General features: G+C 53.7%; 2 protein-coding genes across 2 annotated transcripts; both read left to right on the top strand.

Moving 5' to 3' along the window:
• The first annotated feature begins 1651 nt into the window (after positions 1-1651).
• Positions 1652-12350, top strand: GRPEL2 (GrpE like 2, mitochondrial). The gene is made up of 4 exons (XM_054288171.1): positions 1652-1732; positions 5678-5846; positions 6887-6968; positions 8899-12350. The coding sequence occupies exons 1-4, from the start codon at positions 1665-1667 to the stop codon at positions 9255-9257; spliced, it is 678 nt and encodes a 225-aa protein (XP_054144146.1). The 5' UTR covers positions 1652-1664; the 3' UTR covers positions 9258-12350.
• Positions 12351-15934: 3584 nt separating this feature from the next.
• On the top strand, positions 15935-18890 carry PCYOX1L (prenylcysteine oxidase 1 like). The gene is made up of 6 exons (XM_054287997.1): positions 15935-16055; positions 16306-16512; positions 16948-17122; positions 17203-17414; positions 17503-17643; positions 18160-18890. The coding sequence occupies exons 1-6, from the start codon at positions 15935-15937 to the stop codon at positions 18816-18818; spliced, it is 1515 nt and encodes a 504-aa protein (XP_054143972.1). The 3' UTR covers positions 18819-18890.
• The last annotated feature ends 269 nt before the right edge of the window (positions 18891-19159 follow it).

Raw genomic sequence — 19159 nt, 5'->3', positions numbered from 1 at the left:
GCTGCCTTCCCTTGGAATGAAGGAAGCTCAAGTGTCAGCATTGGAAAGCAAATTAACAGTGGGCACCTTTTACCTTTGCTAAACAGCTTAGAAGTGCTGCAGAGGGCTGGGGATGGAGGCAGGCCATCTTCCTGCCCTGGTTCCCATGCTGGTTTTGGGGGGAGCAGGGAAGGGGACAGGGCTGTCTCCTAGCCAACAGCACATTCACACTCTGGCTGCTGCACTCAGACACAGGTTGGTAAGGCATGTGATCAAAATGGAGTGAAGGGAAGTCTAAAAATTAAAAAAAAAAAAAATCAGCAGGGCTGTTGGAGCAGAAAAGTGAAATAGAGTAAGGTCATTCAGCACAGGCAGAAACAAAGGACAGGAATGGAAAGGCCCCAGCTTTTGTGCTGGGAACAAGGGAGTCACCATCAGCTTCTCATGCTATGGACTGCCACAATTAACCTCTGGAGCTCGCTCTTCCACAGCCCTGTGTTAGTACCTAGGTAAGCAGCTTTTAATAAAAACACTGGCACTGGCCTGCCCGGTCCTGTGGCTGAGGGAACAGGGTGGGAATGCTGCTCCTGCTGGGGCTGGGCTGGGCTGGGCTCAGCAGTGCTGTGCCAGCAGTGGCTGGGACAAGCAGCTCCCTGAAAGCACATCAGAGAATCCCAGACTGGTGGGGGTTGGAAGGGACGTTAAAGCTCATCTCTTATTTTAACAGGCAGGGATACTTTCCACTATTCCAGGTTCCTCTAGATTCCATCCACCCTGGCCTTGGACACTTCCAGGGATGCGACAGCCACAGCTTCTGTGGGCACCCTGTGCCATGGCCTCAGCATCCTCACAGGGAAGAATTCCTTCCCAATATCCCATCTAACTCTTGGCAGTTTGAAGCCATTTCCCCCTCATCCTTCACCACACAGTTGTTGGCAACTTTGGCCAAGGCTTTGGGCTTTGCTTAATGTTTATTCACCACGGGTAAGGAACACTCGCAGTCTCTTCCAGTCCTTTCCTGAACTAGAAGTGAAACCTGTCCTGTTATCACCTTTAACCTGCCTAGCCAGCAGCGGGAGCTGTGTGTCTCGGGGTGAGCAGGGTCGGAGCCCTGTGGGGACCAGGTCCGAGCCCCAGGGGACAGAGCCGTGTGCCCCTGTCTGAGCCCAGGGGACCAGAGCTGTGTACCCGTGTCCAGGCCTGAACTCCGCCGAGGCAGGACTTGGGGCCGGGTAAGAATCAGAGTCCCGGGGGATGGAGCTGGGGCCGGGGCCGAGCTCGAGGGACCCGGTGCTGCGTGCTCAGGTCTGATCCCTGGGACACTGGAGCTCTGTCCGGGTCCTAGTCCCGGAGCCCGGTGCCAGATCCGAATATCGGGGCAGAACAGCCGTGTCGGGAGCCAAACCCCGGGTCCGGGCCCCTTGCGCCTGAAGCTGAGTCCCGGGTTCCCGGAGCCAAACCCCGGGGCCCGGCCCTTTGAGCCCGGAGCTGAGTCCCGGGCGGCCGGAGCCGCATGTGCGGCGGCGGGCGGAGTGCTCTCCGCCCTCCATTCCCTCATGCCCGCCCTCCCCTCACGCCGCCCCCCTCGGCCGGCCCGCCCGCGCTCGCAGGGCCGTGTGGGAGCTGTAGTTCGGCGCTGCCGCGGGCGCACCGCCGCCGCCTGCTCCGCCGCTCCGTGCGGGGCCATGGCCGCCCGCTCCCTGCGGCGCCTCGGGGCCCTGCTGCCCGCGGCCGGCAAGGCCGGCACCGGCAGGTACGTGGGGCGGGCTGGGACCGGCCGGGCCGCGATGGGATGGGGATACAGGGGTGGCCCGGAGCCGCGGGGTGTCGGGGACAGACGTGGCAGCGCCGCGGGGCCGGGCCCGGGCGGGCGCCGCGCCGGGGGCGGCAGCGGGAGCGGATCCACACCCGGACCCCAAGCACGACCCGGGCCCAGATCTGGACCCCGACCCCAACCCGCAGCCAGACCCCGCCAGGCTCCATCATCCCCCGCCGCTCCCCATCTCACCCCCGAAACCCCGCGCTGCCGTTCTGCGCTCCTCAGAACGCCCTGCAGCAGAAATAACCCCCCATAATCGAGCTCTTTTCCCGAAATAGTGATTTTTTTGGAAATTAATGTTCATTCTTAAGGCAAAGCGTTTCCGCGCTCGATAAGTCACGTTGGGAGGTGGTTTCCTGCCACTGTGGGTGGGTTCTGTGTCTCGCCCGGCGGAACCATTTATTCTTTAATTTATTCATTAATTATTCAGGTTTAATGTGCTCCTCGGGTTTTGTTTCAGGTGGTGAGGCAGCCCATGTGCTATCAGTGTGTTTTGGGGGGTCGCGGGAAGAGAATCCATTTAATTGTGTCAATATTTAGACAGGAACAATGTCCACTCATGCTCTTTTTTACATCATGGAATATAGCTTAGAAAAGAAAAATCCATAAAGATACTTTGGTTATTTGAGTAAAGTGTGGGCAGGTGAAAAGAAAAAAAGCCAAAATGCCTGTTAATTTTTTTGTTGCTGTTGTCTAGAAGCGTCACTAAAATACTGTTTAAATGTAATATAATAAATCTGCAGCACATAGTAAAGGCAGCTGTGTTTGGGACTAAATGTAGATGCGTGTCAGGAAATTCTCCCTCTTACGTAAGTGAAAACTGCTTTGCCCCCCTGAAAAATGTGCGATGCGTCTTTCACCCTCCTGTGTGTCCCTCTCTAGGAGCTGTAGGTCTTTCTCGCATCCTGGCACCCAAAACTGCCCCGGTTCTCGAGGTGCGGCCACCCCAGAGCGGGACTGTCCCCTCCTTGCGCTGCATTATCTGTGCAGGCACTCCCTGATGAAACAGCGCGGAGGAATTGGCAGTAATTACATTTCCTTCCAAAGCAGCCTCATCAGAGCTGCATCCAGTGCAGATGTTCCCGTGCGTCTCAGCACTCGAGAGCTTTGTCATGCTGATTTGGGAGGAGGAGGAGGAGGGAGTGTTCCAGCAGGGTGGGGAAGGACCCTTGAGTTAGGGAGAGCTGATTGTCACTTCGGAATGGTCGGGTGCTCCACAAAGAGGTGATGATACCATTGTAGCTCCGACCAGAAACCCTCTCTCATCACTGAAATATTAATCTTGAAGGACAATTGGCTTAAGCCATATGGCTGCAATCAGCTTCTCTCCTCTCTTATCTCTTTGGCTTTCTGTGACATCGCTTTGTAAATTTTTCTGTAGCACCAACTTGGGTAACTCCCTTCACACTCCCGCGACTTCCACGTGTCTGTCACTTCGGGATGTGTCAGCTTCCTCCTGTGGGATCCATCCCTATTTTTAGGGCAGCTGTGATCAAACCTTGGAAGATGGAGCCCAGTCAGTGGACAGCCTGTAAATAGCTCCTGCCACTTGTTGGGGAGAATTCCTTTCATCCTGCAGCAAGGACTCAATCGAGCGGCATTTTCAACTCCCGCATAACAGACCTGAAGAATTCCCTTTGGAGTCAGGCTGGGGTTTCTTGGCCATAACTTTTGCAGGCAGCATGTGACTGACTGCCGGGGCATGTCCCTGCTCGGGGGAGCGCTCAGGGATTTGGGATTTGGGTTCAGAGGCTGCACAGAGGAGTCCATGCAGGCAGCTCCCTGCTCCACGTAGGCAGCAGGGATCGGCTCCTCCGTGCCGCTCTCCCACGCAGAACACACCCATCCCTGCCAGCAACCACCGGCAGAGGAAAAAGCCTCCCCAGCTTTGGCATCTTGGGTCAGAGGAGTTAACTGAGCTGCACTGCCTATTTTTAAAAAAACACTGGAGTTTCACCTCTGAGGGGCCCAGCGAGATTTCTCAGCTGCGGTTCGGGTTCTTCGGTTCAGCTGTAGCATGGCTGATTTCCATCCCTGCAGCTCTTTGAAATGAAATGTGAGATGATAAAGGATAAAGCTTGGAGCTGCTGCTTCCCATGGACGTTTTTATGTGCAAACAAAGCCTCAGATTGATTTTTGGAGGCTTGGTGAAGGCGTCCTGCTCTGTCCTCCCCTCTAGTTTAATGTATTTTCTCTAACTTTGATAAAGTGCTGTTAATCAGTCAATAAAATGAACATGACAGGAGTCTTAAAAATCATTCAAGATAAATCATTCAAGATGGGGTCTTGTGCCCCAAACAGCAGCCAAGGGTGAAATGTGGGGTTTTTCTCCTGTGTTGGCATTCCTGGAACACTTTAAAGATTAGTCTGAGGAACATCCTCCTCTAGAGCAAGTGTAAGTAGAGAAAGCACTTTGAGGTCTGTATGTGACACATAATTTGTTGAAAAGGAGTGGTTTGACATGCAGATGATGCTTTAAGTCCCCACTTAATAAAAACTGTACATGCAAATGTCCTTGGGTGGGGAGAGGAAGTTTGTCATTAGTGCTGTGGGACATTTAGCACCCTGCTATTGAGGATTTAAATGAGGAAACATCTGGGCTGTTAGACAGGGCTGGGAGGGATGCCTCGTGGTCTTGGGGCAGATACAGATCTCTTGAGCTGGGCTTTGAGGGCTGAGCCAGTCTAAACCCTCAGGGACACCTCCTCCCTGCCCCACACCTCACATATTTGGCTTCTCTTTGGCACTGGCACTTGCACTGATCTGATCTGTCAGCAGACCTATTCAGGGACACTGAGAGAAAAGTCCTCTTGTTTTATAGGGTTATTTTTCAGCTGGTTTAACTCCTTGAGATTGAATTCTGCTCAGCTCCAGTACTGGAGTAAAGGGGGCAAAACAGCTGAAGAGCACTGAGCTTTCATGATAGACCCCAGAACAAACTCTGTGCACTTGTGTGACATTGAACCTGAGCAATGCAGCCTTGCTAGAGAGGAAGAATGCTTCATGGTGCAGGCCTGGTAATGTGAACTCAGCTCAATCGATTCTGGGGTCTAAATTAGCCTCTCTGTGCAGAGTGGAATTGTAAAAGCACAGGGAGTGGAGCTGCTGCCAGCACAGGGATTTCTGGGCTCTGCTCCCTTTCACGAGGTAGATATGCACTTAATAAATGGAAAATATTGCACAGAGGGGATATAAAACATTGCACGATGGGGGTGTTGAAAGCTTTGCTCAGAGGAAGAGCCCAGGTATTCCCAAAAAAGGAGAATACACCCTCCCTTGTTAGGTGTGCACTGAAATGTTTCCTGGATGGAGCTGGTTTGAAGTAAATTCTCTTTTGTTCTGCAGATTCTTCCTGGTTGTGAGGGAGGTGGAGCTGAGGCTCACACTGGCAGGAATGAGCCCTCTCTAGGTTGGTTTGTAAAAGCAAGAGTAGTAAGAGGGGAGTGAAACACAGTCAGGAAATCACAGAATTATTTATGTTGGAAAAGACCAGGGAGGTGGTGGAAGTGTCCAAGGAATGACTGGATGTGACATACACAGCTCTGGGCAGGTGACAAGGTGGGGATTGGGTACAGGTTGGACTTGGTGGCCTTGAAGGTGTTTTCTGACCTCATTCTGTGTTTCTGTGAAAATCTGACTCTTTTGAAGGTATGCCAAAGAAGTGGAGTAAAGCCTCTGTGTGCCATGTTAGTCTAAAATAAAAGAATTTAAAAACACCTCCTTGTGTTTCTTTGCTGATTGTCTGTGTTTTCTGAAAAGAGCTACAATTGTGTGTAGAATCTTGTGTACCTCTTTTAAGAGAGCCTGCTTTTAATGCTGACACTTACCTTGAATTCTCATGGACCCTGAAGTTGCTCAACTTTGTTTCTGTGTCCCTAGTTTGTATTTCAGAGGGTGCCCCTGTGCTTTCAGCACTGCAGCTCAGCAGAGGAGCACAGGAGACGAGTGTGGCCCGGAGGAGCCCAGTGAGGAGCCCAAGCACCCCCTCTCTGACTGTGCCTTGGAGCACAAAGCCATCAAATTGGAAGAGCAAGTCCGGGATTTAACTGTGAGTGTGCTGGGTGCCTTTGCTTCAGTGCCCTTGGCTTGGTCTGGTTTTCAGCCCTGGATTTTTCCCTAAATGCTGTGACACACACAGAGCTGCAGAGCAGCTGTGGCCTGAGTGTGAGAGGGTGAAATGCCACCCAAAACACCATCTGTCAGCAGTGCCTGCAGCAGGGCACTGATGGTGTGATCCTGGCAGGAAAAGCTGTGTGTTGGAGCTGGTCACTTCTTTCACAGCCTTGTGGCAGTAGCTTCGTGCTGATTAGTGTCACATGTTGGCATAAAGTCATGGAATATCCTGAGTTCCCACAGGATCATCCTGGCCCTGCACTGACCCAGAATCCCACCCTGGGATCCCTGGAGTGGTGTCCAAGCCATCCTGGAGCTCCGGCAGCCTCAGGCTGTGCCCATCCCTGGGGAAGAACCTTTCTCAAAATCCATCCTGAGCCTCCCCTGGCACAGCCCCAGCCCTTCCCTGGGTCCTGTCCCTGGCCCAGGAGTCTCCCCTCAGCCTCCTCCAGCTGCACAATCCCAGTGCCCTCAGCTGCTCCTCCATGGCCTCTCCAGACCATTCCCCATCCTCATGCCCCTCCTTTGGAAACTCCTTAACAGCTTTATGTCACACTGGATGCAGATTATCCAAGAAGGGAAGCCCTTTTAAGTGCCTGTGTGTGATGGAAGTCAGGTTCTATATTGAAGAACACACGTGACGGAGGGAGGATTAAATCCCACAGCACTGGGCTGTTCTGGAGATAATCACCCTGAGAATGCTGCCCTGAGTGAGAAATCAGCTGTCACAGAGCTGCCTGCTGGAGAGAGCAGGATCTCAGCAGCAGCCTGAATTCAGCCATTCAGTACCCAGAATGTTTTTGGCCTTGAGTCTTGTGCAAGAGTTGCAGTTTTTGGTTAATCAGTGGAAAGACTTGTCTTTGTATGAAAACGCAGCAGCCCAGTACAATCTTCTCTCTTTGAAGCCTTCCTGAGGGGTTTGCAGTGTCAGAGAGGGTTTCACCTGCAGGTTTGATGTGTCCCCTCCGCTTACAGGAGCGGTACCGCAGAGCTCTGGCAGATTCCGAGAATGTCCGGAGGAGAACGCAGAAGTTTGTGGAAGATGCCAAACTCTTTGGTAAGCAGAAGAGCTGTGTTTACTGCACTGGCCTGCCTGAGCAGAAAATGCTGATCAGCAGCTTTCTGTCCCCCTGTCCTGCCCTCCCACGTTTATTTCAAAGCCTGCTGTGATGCTTGGCCTGGACTCTTGATATCTGGGCGTCATCACTGTTTTTTTCACTGTGTCCAGCTGTGTCCTGTCCTATCAGGTTTACCCACAGAATCACAGAATTGGGACTAATTTTTTTAAATAGTCCCATTGCAGCTGAGTTTAGTTCTGCTGACTTGGTTGAAAATGCAGGCTCTGCTGTGTGCTGAGGATTGGCTCTGGCAGGGTGCATTTTATACTCAGCTGTGTCATCAGGTTGTGATCTCCTTTTCTGTATTAACAGCCTCCTGTGCTTCAGTTCATTGGAGGTAAATGCAGCCTGGGGCAGTAGCTGTCAATCTCTAGATTAGATGTTTAAAATGTCTTAAGAGAAATATTTTAGCATCAGTGAAACGAGCTGGATTTGTAGCTTTGGCAGCAGAAGCAGGTGAGGGGGGGAAGAAAGTGCTGTTCAGGCATTGCACTGTGCCAGAGCCATCTCTGAGAATGAAAAACTGTTTTTCTCCATAATGCATGAATCTCAAGAGGTTTATTGGTAGCTAATTCTAGCACCCTTGAAATTAGAGCTGCTGTATTTTCTTACTTTCCACCCATGGTGCTGTAAAATGGCTGCTGAGTTTGGAGATAATCGACAACAGGATGATTGATTTTGAGAGGGTTTTTTTAGCTTTTGGGATTTGATATGTAGCATCAAGAAGAAATAAGTTCTTTATTAGAAATTGCTCACAGAGTGAGACTTGGAGATGTGTAGATAAGAGGAAAATCTGAAAGGAGATCATAGCAAGGTGGGGTTAGTCTCTTTTCCCAATTGATGAGAGGTAAGACAAGAGGAAGCAGCCTCAGGTTGTGCCAGGGGAGGTTTAGATTGGATTTTAGGAAAAATTTTTTCACTGAGAGTGTTGCCAAGCGCTGGCACAGGCTGCCCAGGGAAGAGGTTGGGACACCATCCCTGGAGGTGTTGGAAAGGCTGTGAAAGGTTTAGTGATGGCCTTGGCAGTGCTGACTTGATGATCTTAAAGGTCTTGAGCAGCCTGAATGACTCTGATTCCATGAAATGAGTGGTAATTGCTGGGCTTCTGTCTGCTGCTTTGCTGCATCTCCTTCCTCTCCTTTGTTCACATGTACAGCTGCAGACAGCACCTGACTATTGCCTCATTTTCTCTGTTTCCCTAATGTGTCATTCCAGTCAGGGAGTTATGACATTTATGTAACTGAGGGAGGCAGCTTTTCCTGGAATTTCTGCACTGTGCAAGAAACCACTGCTGGAAATGCAGCCAGTCAAACCCTTTTGTCAGTATTTTCAAATGACAAAACCTGCCTGGCTTTTCATGACCAAGCCAAGGACCATTTTGGTTCAGTCCTTCCACAATGGTTTTAAGCTCTGAATAAATTGGGGATTTTGTACTTCTGAATAGCCATGCATTGTTTTTGCTTCCCCCCATTGTGTTTGTTCCCTGTGGAATGGGCATTTGTGTGACAAAATTGTGTCAGTGGGACTGGAGCAGGGGATGTGGAGCAGAGTCCTAAATGACAAATCTGAGTTGCAAAAAACTGTTTGGAATGAGATATTAATGCTTTGCTTTGTCAGGAGTACCAAATATATGTATGGTCATGGTATGGATGTGCATTTCCTGCATATACCTTGGTTTGGAGAATCTTTAGATTACTTTTAATGCTGAAGCTTCGGTTCCAGCAATCAGAAGACACTTCCTGGTCTTGCTAAATTAACTTCAGATCAATGAGCAGCTTTGAAGCTGCCTTGAAACCACAGTGCCTTTGTCTGCCCTTGGTGCTGGAGCTCTGGATGTTCTCTAAGCTGTCCTTCACTCCCTTCCTGCAGGCATCCAGAGTTTCTGCAGGGACCTGGTGGAGGTGGCAGACATCCTGGAGAAGACGGCCGAGAGCGCCGCGGGCCACGCCGAGGAGCGCAGCGACCCCAGCCCCACCCTGCAGAAAATCTACGAGGGGCTGTCCCTCCTCGAGGCCAAGCTGCAGAGCGTCTTTGCCAAGCACGGCCTGCGGAAGATGAACCCCGTGGGGGGCAGGTACGACCCCTACGAGCACGAGATCATCTGCCACGTGCCAGCCGAGGGCGTGCAGCCGGGCACCGTGGCGCTGGTCACGCAGGACGGCTACAAACTGCACGGCCGCACCATCCGCCACGCGCTGGTCGGCGTGGCCGTGGAGGCACACGAGTGACAGGGCTCCAGCTGCTGCACTGGGACCTTGCTGGGCTGGGGACAGTCACAGATTGTGTATTTGCTTATTTATTGAGCTGCGTTTGTGTCGCGGGGTGGCTTCGGGGTCGCCGCCGTTCCTTCTGAGGTACTCGCGTATTTAATGATCGTCCTTGGAGCTTGTCCTGCTGTTTGTCAGAAATTTGGGGCACTGCAGCCTCCTCCTTCTCTGCTCATTTCTCCATGGTTTGTATGGGGAAGAGGGGAGATGTGGAGAGAAAGGGAAATTCTCTTCTTGTCTCCCTGTTCCACCTCCTGCAGTGGCCTCCAGGAAAGGAACTTCTCTGCCTCACTTTCCACAGCTGTATTAAGGGACTGTTAATAATACTGACCTACCTCACAGGGATGTGGTGAGGCTTTTCATGTGCAAAGCACTGGGAAAAGTCCAGAGGGATGAGTATTATTGTCACCTGGATTTGATGTCTTCCCTTGTCCCCACACCCCTCAGATGGGGTGAAGATGATCACTTGAAATAACATTTAGGGGCAGCTTTTTCTTACATTGCTTCAGGAAAACAATCTGGAATTCATGGAATCTCTGTTGTACTAGAGTGGAATAGAGATGAGGGTTTAAAAAGAATTCAGTTGTTAGGTCAGACTAATGTTAATATTCCTTCTCCAGGTAAAATTCCAGCTTGACTCTTTGTTCCCAAAGGTAAAACAGGGAACGGTGATTTGTGGTGGAGCCAGAAAACTGTCCTCACATCTCGTAATCTGCAACCCAAATGTATGTTTTAGAGGAGAGCAATTTCTCTTCCCTGGTGGGTATTTGTGCAGCTTTCAAGCATGATAAACTGTGTGCTCTTTATTGCAGCTGCTGGCAAAATGGAGCTGTGCCCTTAAGCAGGAAATCTGGATGTTCTATTCTCAGCTCTCCAGTAGAGATCCTCAGATTACACCAACTTCCAGTCCACATTCTGACTCTTCTTTCAGTGATCCTAGTAAATATGAAACCTTTTGGGTTTTGATGCAAGGAGAAAAACCTTCTTTGCTCCAAAGTCTCAAGTGCCCTTGAACCAATTTTAGCAGCAGTGACAAGAAAGCAAGAGAAGCAGAAGGCTGAGGAAGTGAAAGCTGACCTCGAGCTGTCCCCCTGGTTGGAGGCATGTTGTTGTCACAGCACATATGTATTTCCCACTGGCCCTATTGCCTGGGAGTTCATTTATCTCAGCTGAAAGGATGCAGTCATGAGGAGGATCAGAATTTAACCCTTTGCAGAGCAGCAAGCAGTCAAATGACAGAACAACAGTTAAGCCACAAAACCAGGAGTGGTTGGTTTTCAGCTTGTTTCTTACTGATTTGTTCATTCCTTCCTTTTTGCTTTTCTGGAATTGGTTCCATAACCTGACAAATGCACTTCCAAAAGTGCTTTACTTTTAGAGTGGATGCCATCCCTGGTTTGGAAGAAAATTTATTCTTCTCCCATTCCTTTGGAGGCTTCAGATGAAAAACCCTTTAGTGGTGGACTCCAAGATTGTCATAGCCTTTAATACTGCCAGTCTTCCACCTGGGGAGGCTGTGTGCAGTTAGTGGGTTGGCACCCCAGAAATTTAAGTAATTTGCACATTTCTAACCTGCTCCATTTAACCTTTTTTAGTGGCAGCTGTGGTGTGAGTGTGTAGTGGATCCTTTGTGGAGTGTGGGTTTCTGCCTCTGTGTGGCAGGTTCTGGAGATTTCAGCCCTGAAACAGCACTTCTGGCAGCTTTAGCTCATGTTGTTCACCTTGTTCAGTGTCTTGTATTATTGCCATGTTTTTGGAAGTTTCAGAGATAAACAGGACTTCCTATCCATTGTTGTTGTACTGAGCAGGTCACCAGGGTACGCTGTTTCTCCAGAGAAGAATGGTAAAGTATGAAATGTGACACTACAAATGTGGCTGTTCTTCCTCAAAAGTGAGGAACCCATGTCCTCAGCTGGAACAGTGAGGTCTCTGCTGCCTCTTCAGCCCCTGCTGTATCAGCTGAATCTTGCAGTATGAGGGGAGAGCTGGAAACCAGCTTTGAAAGTGAAACTTTAGTTGTAAAGACCCAAACAGAAGCACAGGCATTTTACACTACAGACAGTTTTCTGTCACAGAGAGGCTGCAGCTGAGTGTGACCAGGAGTGATGGGATCCAAATCCTCTTTAAACTCAACCATGGAGCTGCTGGACTGTGAAAAAATGTTACAGCCACTCAGTCCAACCTGGGTTTGCCAACTCTGCCTGTCTCCTCAGCCAGTGTTCACCCACTTCTGCCTTAAGGAAATACCCTAAAATGCACTCCAGACCTTCTGTCTGTACTGAGATGATTTATCAGTTTGTCTGTCTGGGGGCACTGCAGTGTGGCTGCAGCAGGGCTCTGAGGGATCCAGCTCCTCTGCAATCTTCCCCACCCTCACACTGGCCCTCTAATTTGGGGCAAGTTCTTCTCCCAGTGAAACCTCCAAAACTTCTACAGGATCCTGTCAGGTTTTATGGTTCCTGTGAAACTGAGGCAATGCTGAGACATTCACAGATGTTACCAAAGAGATGAATCCTCTAGCTGTTGTTTGTCCCAGTTTCTGTTTCCTCTGAAAGGTGAAGTGAAAATGAAATAACCAAACCTGGATTCCATCACAGAATCTAGATTTCACAGGTACAATTTGATTCTTTTGCCTTTCAAGCACACTTAATGATGTTTTTTTGTCCTGGGTGAGATTGTGGAAGGGTGGGTTGAATTTCTCCTTGGTTCTTGCTGCCTTTTCTGCCCTGTTTCTGTAACTACTGCAGGGAGGGCACTGAGCTGCTCCTCTGCAGTCACTTTATCCAGTGCCTGTTCAGTAAAACACAGGAATACATGAACAGAGCAGGAATAGCAGAGGAGAGGAAGTGTCATGTACCTTTTAGTCATTTCCACACCTGGACAAGTCTCCAGTGGCACTGTCATGAGCATGGCAAGATCTGAACTCTGACCAGGAGCAGTGCAGAATGAAATGGATGTTGCTTTGTGAACGTGAACTTCCAGTGCTTCAGCAGCAGAGCTTCTGTTGGGAGAGCTGTGATCACTCAATAGCTCCTAGCAGTACCTTAATTAAAAAAAAAATTAGTATTTAAGTTTTATATTGTGAATATTGTAGTATTTTTTCATTTTAAAACTCGAGGTGTTTTGTTATTATTTGCAAAGTCAAACGAACAAAGCGTTGCTAAATGTCCAAAAACCCAAGGCCATTGAGGTGGGAGGAAAATGTGTATATATTGTAATTTTTGTGTGTTTCTGTGCTCTTTGTTTACCCAAAGGTTCTGGCTGTATGAAAGACAGAGATGTGTGGGAGCAGTGCAAGAACTTGACAACAACATTTGAGTTGATGTTGGAAAGGTCTGATTTCCTTTAGCTGTCCAGATCCTATCCATTTGCTAATAAAACAGAAGAAATGCAGTGACTTCTCTTGCCTCTTGCCCTGCCTCAAACTGCTGCTCATTCCAACTCCAGCCAGCTGGGGCTGCACATGGGAAGGTTTGGGGCTGTCCTGGTCCCATTGCCTGTGACAGGGCCACAGCAGCGTTTGGCTGAGCATTTTATTAATGGTGTTTTAGGAGGACTCCCAGAAATGCACACACCCAGGGTTGGTGTCAGTGACTCCTGCACTGATAACACACACAGGGATGGTGTCAGTGACTCCTGCACTGATAACACACTCAGGGATGGTGTCAGTGATTCCTGCACTGATAACACACACACAGGGATGGTGTCAGTGATTCCTGCACTGATAACACACACAGGGTTGGTGTCAGTGATTCCTGCACTGATAACACACACGGGGTTGGTGTCAGTGATTCCTGCACTGATAACACACACAGGGATGGTGTCAGTGATTCCTGCACTGATAACACACACAGGGATGGTGTCAGTGATTCCTGCACTGATAACACACACAGGGATGGTGTCAGTGATTCCTGCACTGATAACACACACAGGGTTGGTGTCAGTGATTCCTGCACTGATAACACACACGGGGTTGGTGTCAGTGATTCCTGCACTGATAACACACTCAGGGATGGTGTCAGTGATTCCTGCACTGATAACACACTCAGGGATGGTGTCAGTGATTCCTGCACTGATAACACACTCAGGGATGGTGTCAGTGATTCCTGCACTGATAACACACACAGGGTTGGTGTCAGTGATTCCTGCACTGATAACACATACACAGGGATGGTGTCAGTGATTCCTGCACTGATAACACATGGGGTTGGTGTCAGTGATTCCTGCACTGATAACACACTCAGGGATGGTGTCAGTGATTCCTGCACTGATAACACACACAGGGTTGGTGTCAGTGATTCCTGCACTGATAACACACTCAGGGATGGTGTCAGTGATTCCTGCACTGATAACACACACACAGGGTTGGTGTCAGTGATTCCTGCACTGATAACACACACACAGGGATGGTGTCAGTGATTCCTGCACTGATAACACACACACAGGGATGGTGTCAGTGATTCCTGCACTGATAACACACACGGGGTTGGTGTCGGTGATTCCTGCACTGATAACCTGCCCAGGCATTTCCACACCTTCTGCTGTGTCTGCTCCTGGATGAGAGTAGAGAGAATTGTTTTCTGCCAGCCTCTGGTGGTGGTTGGTTCAGCAGAGCTCTGCCAACAACTAAAATCTGGATCTCTGCGTTTATTTTTGCTTGGCTCTGCCCCTGTGTGTGCTGTGCTGCAGCAATCCAGGGATTGTGCAGCACTGCAGTTAAGGGTGGGTTAATTTACAGGGTACCTTCACACTGGTACCCACAGGCAGGCTGTGATTTCAGGGGTTTGAGGGAGAAAAGACGAAGACGACGCTTTCTCTGTGAGGGCGTGTTTGTAACAGATTTCCTTCTCTGCAAAAATAGCTGGGCCTCCATTCCTGCTTTCACCGTGGCACTTGGTGCCGTGTGGGTGAGCCTTGTTCTGCCACAGCGTTGGATGCCCCCGGGCACTTCTCCCTGCAATAAGAAGCATTTGCAAAAGACCATTTACAAATAGCCTTTATGGGGGTGACATCAATATTTCCGTGCTAAAGGTCTGCCAGCAAAGGGAGCCGTGCTGCAGGGGGGATGGCCCATTACAGGGCTTTTCCTCATCCAGCCCAGGAAATCCTGCTGCTGCCATTAGGCAATTTCTGGCTCTGCTTGTTCTTCTCTGCAGCAACAGTGAGAGTTGGGAGTTCTCGAACCACCATGTGCAGCAAAGGCTCAGAGCTTGGGGCAGGGCATTTTGCTTATATCATGATAAAATATCCAAACTCCTGCCAGCAGGGTGGGGACTGGGAGCAGTGCTGACCTGCCTGGGAGCCCTGCTGTGTGCACAGCACATTTCTTGTCGCCCACAGCCCTGGGGAAATCAGGCTGGTTAAGTAAGAGCTTGTTAAAACCTGAGATGTGCTGCAAAGATATTTGCGTGCTGTGTTTTGAGCTGCTTGGGATCATCATCTCCTCATCCAGGTGAGATCTTGCCCATTGTGAGGAGGACCTGAACAAGGGTAATGTTTGTCTGTGCCCACCCCAAATATTCAGCCTTGAGGTTCAGGGTTGTACGTGCTCCCCATGCAGAAAGTCTGGAGTGGCTGCTGGCTGGGGAAAGGAAGGGGCCTGTGCTCGTGTTGTGTTTCCTGGAGACAAAGCAATGGATTCTCCAACAAAATTCTGTCCCTTGGTAAGGAGCCAGCCCTGGGCTGGAGCAGGCTCTGGGTCTGTAGTTACACGTCCAACCTGTTCCAGAGTTTTTACTCAGCCTTTGCTATCCTTTGTAATCCGAGGAGCAGCGGGCTCCCGCGGGATGCCCTTGGCACAAACCGCTCGCTGTCAGGCTCCTTGTTTTGCCCGGGGCAGAAAGTCCGAGCGAAAGCTGGAAACGCCTTTGCTGCTGCACGAGGCGGGCAGGACCCAGCCTGCTGTGCTCTGCCGGGACCCGAGCTGTGTGAGCATCACCCGGGGCACACGGAGCCATGGAAAACGTGCTCAGGGTGCTCTGGCAGCACTGGGGCCGGAGCTGTGTGAGCATCACCCGGAGCACATGGAGCTCATCGAAAACGTGCAACACTGGGGCCCAAGCTCTGTGAGCATCACCCGGTGCACACGGAGCCATGGAAAACGTGCTCAGGGTGCTCTGGCAGCACCGGGGCCGGGGCAGCTCAGGCCGGACCCTCGCAGCGGGACGCGTGTGAGGAGCGGAGGGCAGGGGGACGCCGGCAGGGGGATGCGGGCAGGGGGATGCGGGCAGGGGGACGCCGGCAGGGGGATGCGGGCAGGGGGATGCGGGCAGGGGGACGCCGGCAGGGGGATGCGGGCAGGGGGACGCCGGCAGGGGGATGCGGGCAGGGGGATGCGGGCAGGGGGATGCGGGCAGGGGGACGCCGGCAGGGGGATGCGGGCAGGGGGATGCGGGCAGGGGGACGCCGGCAGGGGGATGCCGGCAGGGGGACGCCGGCAGGGGGATGCCGGCACGGGCTGTCGCAGGGTGTCACTGTCCCCCGTGTCCCCTCAGCGCCACTCCCCGCCCCGCGGTGCCGGGGCCGCCTCCCAGGCCGGGCCGCGCCGGGCTCGGGGCGGGGCGGGCGCGGGGGGCGCGGGGGCCGAGCCTCGGGAGGGGCGGGCCGGGGCGGGCGCTGCCGGCGCCGCTCTCCGCGCCATGGCCCCGCCGCCCGCCGCGCTGCCGCTGCCGCTGCCGCTGCCGCTGCTGCCGGCCCTGGCCGCGCTCCTGGCCGCGCTCCCGGCCGCGCCCGCCGCCCGCGCCGCGCCGCGCTCCATCGGTACGGGGGATGCCCGGCTGGGGTGGGCATCCGGGAGCGCCGGCAGCACCGGGCCGCCTCCCCGCCCCGCCGGGGCCGGCACCGAGCGTTCCGCACCCCTCCTGCGCTCCGCAGCCTGCATCCCCATTCCCATCCCCGCATCCCCATCCCCGCTGGCGCATCCCTGCCCTGGCAGGCGGCCGGGACAGCGGCGGGACCCCCTCGGCCCCGGGGCGCTGCTGACCCGGCCTCTGGCCGCTCTCGCCCGCAGCCGTGGTGGGCGCCGGGCTGGGGGGCTCGGCCTCCGCGTACTTCCTGCAGCAGCACTTCGGGCCGCAGGTGCAGCTGGACGTGTACGAGCAGGCGGGCGTGGGAGGGCGCCTGGCCACCGTCACCGTCAACAAGCAGCAGTATGAGAGCCGCGGAGCCTCCATCCACGCCCTCAGCCTCCACATGCAGGACTTCGTCAAGATCCTGGGTGAGACTGGGCGTCCCAGCGCTTGTATGGCCTGCCTCGCTGGGCTGGGGGGTTTGGACACCGCCGGGCTCTGGGCTTGGGGTGGTGGGGAGGGTTTCTGCCAGGCCCCCTTGGCACCCAAGGAATGTGGTGATCTCCTTGCTGTCTCTCCTGTTGTGCCCTGGAGAGAGAAGAGGACAGGGTGGTCACCATCAGGGGGTCTGCTGGCATTAGTGTTGGGTGGTTGTTCACAAACTCCTGCCAGTCTGTCCCAGTCGCCAGCAGCAGCTCCATGAGATGCCCCATCATGATGTGGCTGGGAACCCGTGCCTTGGGGTCCCTCATTCCTGATGCTCCTCCAAGAGCATCTTTGCCCCTGTCCCTGCTGGGACATGCCCAGTGCTGGCCTTTAGCCCCAGGGTGTGACCCAGCCACGCGCTCCCTGTGCTCCCGCAGGCCTCAAGCACCGGCGGGAGGTGGCCGGGAAAAGCGCCATCTTCAGCGGGGAGCACTTCGTCCTGGAGGAGACCGACTGGTACCTGCTCAACCTCTTCCGCCTCTGGTGGCACTATGGCATCAGCTTCCTGCGCCTGCAGATGTGGGTGGAGGAGGTGATGGAGAAGTTCATGAGGTAGGACAGCCCGTGGGGCTGGGGGGGGTGTCCCTGGCACCAGGGCATCACCGGGTGCCCCCTGCTCCTGTCCCCTCCAGGATCTACAAGTACCAGGCCCACGGCTACGCCTTCTCCAGCCTGGAGGAGCTGCTGCGCTCGCTGGGCGGGGAGGCCTTTGTGAACATGACCCAGCGCTCGGTGGCCGAGTCCCTGCTGGAGGTCGGTGTCACCCAGCGCTTCGTGGACGACGTCATCGCCGCCGTCCTGCGCTCCAGCTACGGCCAGTCCGTGCTGGTGCCCGCCTTCGCAGGTGAAGCCACCTCCCCTTGCTGTGTGACACTGCTCGGTGTCCCCTCTGCGGCCAGGCTGTGGAGCCACCCACGTCTTCCTCTCTGCAGGGGCCATGTCGCTGGCGGGAGCCCAGGGCAGCACCTGGGCGGTGGAAGGAGGGAACAAGCTGGTGTGTTCAGGGCTGCTGAAGCTGACCAAAGCCAATGTCATCTCAGCCAGGGTGACAGGCATCTCCCTGCACAGCTCGGGTGAGCCTGGGCACGGCTGTGGTGGGAGGCTGGTGGTGGCAGCGTGGGAATGCTGTGGCTGGAGGGCATCCTGGTCCTGGTGAGGCATTTGAGAGAGGGCCTCAGGGTCTGTCCTTCTCCCTTTGTCTGATCCTGCAGTGAGGACCCTGCAGCTCCAGCCTCAGCCCTGAGGTTGCTCTCCCTCCCTTCTGAGGTCCATCAGGTTCTCCTGTGGCACCATCCTTGTCGCAGGCTCGCTCCCCCTTCCACCACAGCAGAAAAATATCTGGGGCTTGGGATGTGGGCTGTGTTCCCCCAGTCCTCTTTGCCCCACTAGGCTGGGCCTCTCTGGAAACATTTTATGTCTTAATGAAGCCTTTCTGCCACCCTAAGGCATCAGAAACTCATCCATAACCATCGGGTGCTGTGGTGTGTGCTGGAAAACTAGGGGCTGGAGGTGAGGCTGGAAAAAAGAGGGTCAGGGCAGCAGCACCTGGGGCTCAGGGCTGCTCCTGACTGTCCCCTGTCTCTCTCCAGAGGGGCGAGCCCTGTACCAGGTCCACTACGAGAGCCCCGAAGGCCAGGGCTCGGCTTTCTACGACCTGGTGGTGCTGACGACTCCGCTGCACCCCAGCAGGAGCAACTTCACCTTCGACAACTTCGACCCGCCCATCGCCGACCTGCCCGGATCCTTCCAGCCCTCCGTCACCTCCGTGGTGCACGGCTACCTCAACTCCTCCTACTTCGGCTTCCCTGACCCCAAGCTGTTCCCCTTCACCAGCATCCTCACCACCGACACCCCCGAGCTCTTCTTCCACGCCATGGACAACATCTGCCCCGTCAACGTGTCGGCGGCGTTCCGGCGCAAGCAGCCGCAGGAGGCGGCCGTGTGGCGCGTGCTGTCCCCGCGGCCGCTGGACAAGCCCCAGCTGAAGACGCTCTTCAGGTCCTACTACTCGGTGCAGGTGGCCGAGTGGCCGACGTACCCGCGCTACGACGCCGCCAAGGCGCTGCCGCCCGTCGTGCTCCACGAGAGCCTCTTCTACCTCGGCGGCGTGGAGTGGGTGGCCAGCTCCATGGAGATGACGGCCGTGGCCGCCAAGAACGTGGCCCTGCTGGCCTACAACCGCTGGCACCAGCAGCTGGACAAGATCGACCAGAAGGACTTGATGCACAAGGTGAAGACGGAGCTGTGAGGCCACTGAGGGGTGCTGGGCCAGGAGCTTTGGGGTGTGTGTGGTAGTTTGGGGAGTATTTATTGCCTTGGGGAGGCCAGGGGGGGCTGGGGGACAAGGGACAGGCTGTGTCCCAATGACTTGAAGGCCTTCAGGAATACAGTTCCTGCCCAGTGCTGCTGTGTCTGTGCTGTGTGCCTCAGTTTCCCTGTTCCCTCACCCCAGGCTCTGCTGGAAAGGAGCCTGTGCCTTCTCCTGAGAAAGGGTCGCAGTGTTCGGGAGGGATCTTGGGGGGCTTTGGGAGGGATCTTGGGGGGCTTTCAGGGGTGAGGCTGGCTGTCATTGGCAGCAGATGGGTCCAC

The sequence above is a fragment of the Melozone crissalis genome, unplaced genomic scaffold, assembly GCF_028551555.1.
Source record: "Melozone crissalis strain CALT ecotype California unplaced genomic scaffold, PUWL_Pcris_2 ptg000061l_1, whole genome shotgun sequence".
NCBI lineage: Eukaryota > Metazoa > Chordata > Aves > Passeriformes > Passerellidae > Melozone > Melozone crissalis.
The sequence above is the reverse complement of the archived record's forward strand: the minus strand, read 5'-3'. Positions and strand labels throughout refer to the sequence as shown.

Excerpts from the sequence above, each read along its gene's own strand:
- GRPEL2 (XM_054288171.1), top strand. The coding sequence starts at position 1,665 with ATGGCCGCCCGCTCCCTGCGGCGCCTCGGGGCCCTGCTGCCCGCGGCC. Across the intron at positions 1,733-5,677 it reads GGCAAGGCCGGCACCGGCAG|TTTGTATTTCAGAGGGTGCC; the intron begins GTACGTGGGGCG and ends CTGTGTCCCTAG. Across the intron at positions 5,847-6,886 it reads AGCAAGTCCGGGATTTAACT|GAGCGGTACCGCAGAGCTCT; the intron begins GTGAGTGTGCTG and ends CTCCGCTTACAG.
- PCYOX1L (XM_054287997.1), top strand. The coding sequence starts at position 15,935 with ATGGCCCCGCCGCCCGCCGCGCTGCCGCTGCCGCTGCCGCTGCCGCTG. Across the intron at positions 16,513-16,947 it reads GGACTTCGTCAAGATCCTGG|GCCTCAAGCACCGGCGGGAG; the intron begins GTGAGACTGGGC and ends GTGCTCCCGCAG. Across the intron at positions 17,415-17,502 it reads GCTGGTGCCCGCCTTCGCAG|GGGCCATGTCGCTGGCGGGA; the intron begins GTGAAGCCACCT and ends TCCTCTCTGCAG.